Below are 8,126 nucleotides of genomic sequence, written 5' to 3' on the forward strand. Positions count from 1 at the left end.
CCCCCCCCACTTCCTGACTTCCAGATACTCTAAGTCCCTAAACCATAAAACAACTATGAAGTTGTTTCTTCAGGTAGTACCTTAGTGCTACTGTCCCAAAGCTGGACTAGGGACAAAGGTAAAGCACAGAAGTGTTTCCTGCACCTACAGTGTGACCCTTGTCAAACCATTACTTCAGAAAGACAGTGCAGCAGGGGACTCATATAAAATAAAACAAATTAGCAAAACGGTGAGAAAGGGGAAAAAAGAACTAGAGGCCATTTCCCTTCCAAGGGATGGGCAAGCCCAGCAGAGACTGCCAAAGACAGCACCACAACACGCTCCCACAAACTCACAACACCACAACACGCTCCCACAAACTCACAACACCACAACACACTCCCACAAACTCACAACACCAACACAAAGATAATGACCTAACTAAAAGGCTTAGAGATTTCAGAGTCTATTTTTTTAAAACAGGACCAACAACCATGTACAGGACTTCTATAAACAGGTTAAGAAGTCAGTAGGATCAACACTTATGTTATGAAACAGAGGAAAGTATCAGTAATTTTGAGGGAAAATTAAGAAACATGAAGGGAGAATTTGGCAAGGAAACAGATGCTAAAAAAGAGCCAAACCAAATTCTGGAAATTAAAGAATAAAACAAAACCACAGCAGACCAAGACCAAGAGTTAAGGACAAGTTTTAGAGATGGAACACAGGTTGAGACAACAACACATACAGGCTTACAGAAAGAAAAAATAAATAAATAATGAAGATAACTAAAACTTCCAAGAAGTGCGGCATACAATCAAGAAACATAACCTACGATGGGCAGTGGTGGTGCCCACCTTTAATCCCAGCACTTGGGAGGCAGAAGCAGGCGGATTTCTGAGTTCCAGGCTAGCCTGGTTTACTGAGTGAGTTCTAGGACAGCCAGGGCTACACAGAGAAACCCTGTCTCAAAAAACAAAACAAACAAACAAACAAACAAAAACCTAACCTAGTATCCATGGCATGGCCTAGCTTAAGAAGTTATAACATATTATGTAAAGAGGTTTAGACAAATTATTATAAATTGTTATAATCCAAGAATTTCCTAGAAAAGAACCTCTCCGTAAAATATCTAAATTAAAGAAAAAAAAAAAAACAAACCACGAAATCCTAGCATCTGTAAAAGAACACACCCACTCCCACCCTGAGGCAGAGCTCAGAACGACATTAGTCTCTCCTTAGCAACCGCAAAGCCAGGAGAGCATGGCCCCGGAACTGTCAACCAAAACTGCTATCCTCCCCCTGAAAAGTTATCTACTAAAGTTGACAGAGAAATAAGAGTATTTAAGATAAGCACAGGAAGTTCTTAGAGGAACACTTCACAGGGGAAGAAGAAGGTCAGCCTTATCAATGAGAGCACGGGAAAGCACGGAAGGAGAGAAACAGAGAACTGGAAAGATCAGTCATTCCAACATGGCAAGTAATCAGCAAACCTCTGGCAACTTTCAGGAGAGCAAGAAATAAACTCCCAATGACTAGAAAGTGACAAACCATCAGCAACAGTAAATCTCGAATAATAACCTCAATAATAACCTTGAATGCAAACTGCCTTGGCCTTTCCATTTAAAAACTAAACTGAATTAAAAAACAAAATCCAACTATCTGTTTTCACCAAGAAATTCACATAACCAGCAAAGACATCCAAAAACTATAAACAAGTTGTTATAACAATTCCTATATCTGAAAGAGAATCCCCATATATTAGCAAAGGAAACAATTAAGAGGATATAAAAATTGTAAATATCTATGCACCAAATCTTAGAGCCACTTATTTCATAAAACAAATGTTCAAAGGCTTACTAGGCCATGTAGGTCCACTCACAATAGTGGAAGACTTCAATAACCAACTCTAATGTTTAGAGAGGTCTTCAAACAAAGTCATCAAAGAGCATCATCTGGCCCTAAGTGTTCAGTGCTTACATGGAGATCTAGAATCGTTTAAAGGGCACAAAAGGTATATATTCCTTGAAACTTTCAAATATTTCTCTGGACACCGTGTTTGGAAGGATATACTATACTATGACTATTTTGTCAAGTAGTTCAATAGTTACCTACCAAGTATTCCCTTGGCTTTTGAGTGCTGGCTTTTGAATGATACTTTGCATTGTCTGATAAAACGATTCATTTTTGTAGCTTGATGTAGTGTTCCATATACTTGAGAGGAAGAGGCAGGAGGATCTCTGTGAATTCAAGGCCATATATATAGCAAGTTCAGGACAGCCAGGGCTATGTAGAGAGACCCTGTCTCAAAGACCCAAAACCAACAATTCATTTTGATGTGTATTAGCTGAGAATCCTTCAGCAGTTTTGGGGTTCCCACAGTTCACCTGTATCTGTAGTCCTATAGATTCTTCCTACCTGGCATCTAAGTATCTATGTCTGGGCTTCCTCAAGCTCCTCTCTTGACTAAGATGCATCCACTGAGTCTATCTGTCTTTTTCCTTTAAGAAAAGCAATCACTGACTCATGTGTTCATTCTGTTTTTATCTATTAACAACTTCTTTTTGTTCTTTTGGGGCCATGCATTATATCCTCCCAGCCCCCACTTCTGCTCGTGCACACTCTCACTCTCGCTCTTCCTGTCTCTCCTTTTAAGACAAGATTTCTCTGTGTAGCCCTGCCTGTCCTAGAACTCACTCTATGGACTAGGCTGGCCTCAAACTTAGAGATCTACCTGCCTCTGCCCCTGAGTGCTGCGATTAAAGGCACTAGCACTGCCCAGCTTTTTTCTAGTTGACTATTTAACAAAAAGTATTTTGAATTCATTTTGGGTATGTATGAATTCATTTCTTCTAGAGAAAATTTTAATTTAGAGTAGAAAAACAAAACGTTCTTATAATTAACTTAGGACAAAAATATTGGATTCTAAACGGAATCACTCTTAACCCATGTGATGGTTTGTATATGCTCGCCCAGGGAATGGCATTATTAGGTGTGGCCCTGCTGGAGTAGGTGTGGCCTTGTTGGTGTACGGTGTCACTGTAGGTGTAGGCTTTAAGGTCCTCATCCTAACTGCCTGGAAGTCAGTATTCTGCTAGCAGCCTTCAGATGAAGATGTAGAACTCTCAGCTCCTCTAGCGTCATGCCTGCCTGGATGCTGTCATGTTCCCACCTTGATGACAGTGGACTGAAGCTCTGAACTTGTAAGCCAGCCCCAATTAAATGTTGTTCTTGTAAGACTTGCCTTGGTCATGGTACCTGTTCACAGCAGTAAAGCCCTAACTAAGACAACCCATATACATTTATAACACTTATTCTCATTAAATTTCAGAAAATTTAAAACACCAACTAAGCTTCTTACCTCTTTTGTAGTACCTGCTCTTCCAGGCTCGTGATCCACACAAAAGGGGCCAGTTTTCCATGCTTCTGTGTCCCCACAGTCACAGAAGCCTCCTCCAGTAGACGTATGCATCTAATAAACGACAAATGAGCTTTTCATGGGGCCACACCTTATTATAAAGCAGTAAGAAGTACTCACTAACACTTCTTAGCTGTATTTAGTGTAACAGAATCAGGATAGAACAAAAATAATTTTAGTTAGTTACCTAAGAAATACTAAGCACTTGAATATTTCACTGTAACAAAAATGGGACTTCTAGCCCTGAGGACCAGCAGAAACAATAGGAACAGGCAATCTCCAGAGGTAGGAGGTGGGGGTATTTTTAGAATGCACCAGCAATCTGGGAGGTGAGAGACTCACAGGACTCAAAGGGAGGGACCTTAGATGAAATGCCTAACCAGAGGGGAGAGGGAACTTGTAGAATCCACCTCCAGTAGAAAGATGGGCATCAAGTGGGTTGTCATCTCACAGTCTAAAACTCTGACCCAGAATTGTTCCTGTCTAAAAGAACTTAAGGGACAAAAAGGGAGAAGAGACTGAGGGAAAGGAGGTCCAGTGACAGGCCCAAATTGGGATCTATGTCAAGGGGAGGGTCTAAGGCTGGACACTATTACTGAGGCTATGGTGTGCTTACAGATGGGAGTCTAGCATGGCTGTCCTCCAGAAGGCCCAACAAGCAGCTGAACGAGTCAGATGCAGACACTTACACCAAACCAATGGACATAGCCAGGTGTCCCGACTATGGGTTGAATTAGGGAAAGGTTGTAAGAAGCTGAGGAGGGCCACCCCAAAAGGAAGATCAGCAGAATCAACTAATCTGGTCCCCCGAGACCTCTTGGACACTGAGCTACCAACCAGGCAGTATACACTGCCCATGACACCTATACAGCAGAGGACTGCCTGGTCTGGCCTCAGTGAGAGAAGACGCACCTATCCCTTGAAGGACTGGAGGCTCCAAGGAGTGGGGAGGCTTGGGGGGCTGGGGGACATCCTCTTGGAGACAGGGGAGGAGGAATGGGATGAGGAACTGTTGGAGGGTAGACTGGGAGGGGGATAACAACTGGACTATAAAAAAGATTAAAGATAATTTTTTAAAAATGGATCTTCTACTGTACAAGTTTTTAAAATATAACCCCACATTTTAAAAATAATAGTTTTTTATTAAATGTGAATAAATGGAGAATAGATTAGAAAGTAAAAATATCCTTTATAATCTAGAATGCTTGAGTGTATGTTTTCATTTTTTATATATAAACCTTTAAAACTCCAATACAATGATACATAGTAAGAACTACTTAGTACAGTATCTTCATTTACACTAATGTTCTATAGCAACTACCATCTTCTTCCTCTCAGTGTTTCTAGGGGAAAAACCAAAAATGTACTGACTCAGAAAGAAGACAATGAGAACAATGTGATCTTGAATTTTCCCTCAGAACTTCCCCTGCACACATACCGTAAGGAAGCATGAGACCACACTTTCAGCCCCTAAATACTAGAGAAACCTTTCTTAGCTTGCAGTTCACAAAATAGCCACAAGTTAGATTTTATTCAGGCTACAATGTATTGATTGTCAATCCCAACAACCAAAGAAAACAAACAAAGCAATGACAACAACAACAAGCCCTATGCAACTAAACTATGAAAAGATACTAATGGAAGGCAACATCCCACATCTCTTGTCATTTTGTGACAGGATTTCCTATACAGCCCAGTGATGCCTTGAGTTCTGATTCCTGCCTCAGACTCCCTGGTGTTAAAATTAAGAATTACAGGAGTCCGCCGCCATGCCCTTTTGTTTTAATTTCTTTTTAGATTTATTATTTCACATGTAGAGGTATTTTGCCTGCATGTATCTTGTGTCCCAATAAAGGTCAGAAGAGAACATCAGATCCCCTAGGACTGGGGTTGCAGATGGCTGTGAGCTGTCATGTGTATTAGGAATAGAACCTGGATGCTCTGCAAGAGCAACCTGTGCTCCTAACCACTGAGCCATCTCTCCAGCCTTAACCCATATCCTTTAAATGAACGTATAAATTGGGCCAGTAACACAAGAAAAAGACCTGACCTAAATCTATCAAAATTTTGTGCAACAACCTGAGTCCATCAATAGAAACAGATAATCAAAATGTGACGTTATATAGTAGAATCTTATTCAAATGTAAAAAGGAAGGAACTTATGATATATGCTGCATTTGAACTTGAGAGCTTTATGCAACTCAAGCCAGTCACAAAAGGCAAACACTGCCTGATTTCAACACCAGGAGAGGCACTCACAGAAGTCACATTCACAGAGACAGGAAGTAGAATGATGACTAGCAGGCAGAAAGCAAGGACAGGAGCGCCATCACCAAGTGAAATGAAGCATGGAGCTGGGCAGTGGAAATGGGTACACAGTAGGAGCTCTTAAAGTGCTAAGCTCTTAAAGCTTAGCACCCAGCTGCACACACCCTTAAGAATGGTTCAGATAATACATTTTATATGCCTTTTACAAAAACAGACATTGGGCAGGAGGGCGTCTTTCAAATGAAAAGCACAAATCCTTCAACCTTAAACAATCTATCCCTACAGACCAGGTCTCAGACATACTTTTTTTTTTTTTTCACATGCACATGAATAAAAACACACATGTAAGTAAGTAAAATAAATGTAAAAATTTTTAAGAAAATAAAAAAGATATGAAACTGAGTGAGGTGCTTCACTCCTGCCATCTAGCACCCGAGAAGCTGAGGCAGGAGGACTGCTATGAGTTCAAGATCAGCCTGAGTATACAGTGCAGACACTGGGTTCTGTTCTCAGCATCACATAGTATGTTTGTCTAAAGCAATGCTGCTCAGCCTTCTAACGCTGGGGCCCTTTAGTACAGCTCCTCATGTTGTGGTGACCCACAATCAGAATTATTTTCTAAGGGAGATGGCGTCTGCTCCTCTCCTTTCTCCTCTCTCCCCTTCTCTGGCACATTACATATTCTTCCTCATTCCTTCCCATGGTTAACAGCTGTGTTTCTTTCTCTTCTAAAGAATTCCCTGTCAGAGAATCTACACAAGGTAGAGGTCATTTACAAAGTTTAACAAGGAAGTGAACAATACTAACCTGGAGTCCAGACAGAGGGGATTTCAATACTATTAAAGCTCCCTATGTGACCAACTATAAAAATATTCCACTTTCTGTGTGCTCTCCTTTGAAGAGAGTATGTTAGGCTTATAAACATAATTTTTTCTTTGTTATTCAAAAGCCTCTTTTTCTACATATATAGCCTGTGCTGGCTTAGAACTTTCAAGTTTACAAAAGATATGGACTATGTAACTTCAAAATTATCTACATTTTACACAGTACTTGAGGTAAATTATATATACAAAGAGAAACATGAATCATCATGTCTGTGTGAGCCCAGAATACAGAACCAGCACTATTATATGAGAAATACACTTTAGCTCTATTAACAAAACTGTTATTATATAATAGCTCAACAGAAAAGGCAAAGCTTCAAGCCCATTATTAGTTAAGAGAGCACAGAAGAGCTAGGTTTGGAGACTGATGCCTTGTCTACTGTTCTCAGGAGTTTCCTGAGAACTGATAATTTTATAACAACTTACAGAGGTCAAATCATCCAAGAATGTAGGAAACTGGAACTCACATATACAGTTTAAGAATCTCAAATTGGTAGAATCACTTCATACACTATCCAAGTATTATTAAAGATACATATCAGAGCTATTTAGCAGGAACTAAAACAGCTCCAGAACTTGGACTAGGTGGCCAACACATGCCCACTAAGGGATTTTATGTATCTAGTTTTCATACCTTGTAACGATGGTTTTTATGAACACTGTTCTGGAAGCAGTCCATACAGAGCACACATGTTGGATCAATTGCACAATCCCTAAAAAAAATAAAAAAATTAGATTCCAAAAACCAACTTGCACTGACACGTAAGGTACGACTATAAAATGAGTGAGCTTCCTCTGTGGTAGACAAAAATAATACCGAATGCCCCAAAAGCTGAGTTCTAAGAACACTTGGGAAAAAAGACAATACTGCCTCCATAATTTAGCCTCATTTTTAACACACTTGTGTCAACAGGATGTTCAGTTTATAACTTTGAGTTTTACCTGGTTTTTAAACTGTTAATTCTATGGGAAACTAGAGGAACATTGTTTTTGTTCATTATCTGCCATTTGTTGCCCTCTAATTTACACGTACATTTTACAAACACTGTAACTGAGGTTTCAATAAGCCAAAACTCATTGGTTATATATTGATAGATCCCAGATACCTTGAACAGTACCTGGCATGTAAGAATAAGCACGGAATCATCAAGAGACACCCAGGCCCTCTTTGCTCTCCCTTACTCGCTTTTACAACACATGATTCCATTTCACATTTTCAGAGAAACACAACAACAATCTAAGTTACTACAAGGTACTAACATTTTTAAGTACTTGAAGAGACAAAATTAAAAAGTTTAAAAATAAAGTTTAGAGTTGGGTGTGCTGGCATGCATCTGTACTTTCTTTATTTTTGAGGCTAAGGCAGAATTGTTGAGAATGTAAAGGCTAAGCTACTAGTGAGTTTAAGGCTAGTCTGGGCTATATACTAAGACCCTATCTCACACACACACACATCCACACACACACGAGCATGTCACACAACACAACCTAAAGAAAAATAACAAAATGGCCAGGCAGTGGTAGCGCATGCCTTTAATCCCAGCACTTGGGAGGCAGAGGCAGGTGGATTTCTGAGT

General features: G+C 40.0%; 1 protein-coding gene across 3 annotated transcripts in view; it reads right to left on the reverse strand.

Moving 5' to 3' along the window:
- Nucleotides 1–8,126, reverse strand: part of Ubr1 (ubiquitin protein ligase E3 component n-recognin 1) — a 113,253-nt gene that overhangs the window by 93,349 nt on the left and 11,778 nt on the right. For all 3 annotated transcript variants that reach the window (XM_031371573.1, XM_031371572.1, XM_031371574.1), the window contains exons 3-4: nt 7,184–7,262; nt 3,341–3,451 (exon numbers count right to left, since the gene is read on the reverse strand). In XM_031371573.1, coding sequence (XP_031227433.1) covers nt 3,341–3,451; nt 7,184–7,262 — 190 coding nt within the window. The remainder of the gene's footprint in view (nt 1–3,340; nt 3,452–7,183; nt 7,263–8,126) is intronic.

The sequence above is a fragment of the Mastomys coucha genome, unplaced genomic scaffold (assembly GCF_008632895.1).
Source record: "Mastomys coucha isolate ucsf_1 unplaced genomic scaffold, UCSF_Mcou_1 pScaffold15, whole genome shotgun sequence".
NCBI classification, from domain to species: Eukaryota; Metazoa; Chordata; class Mammalia; order Rodentia; family Muridae; genus Mastomys; species Mastomys coucha.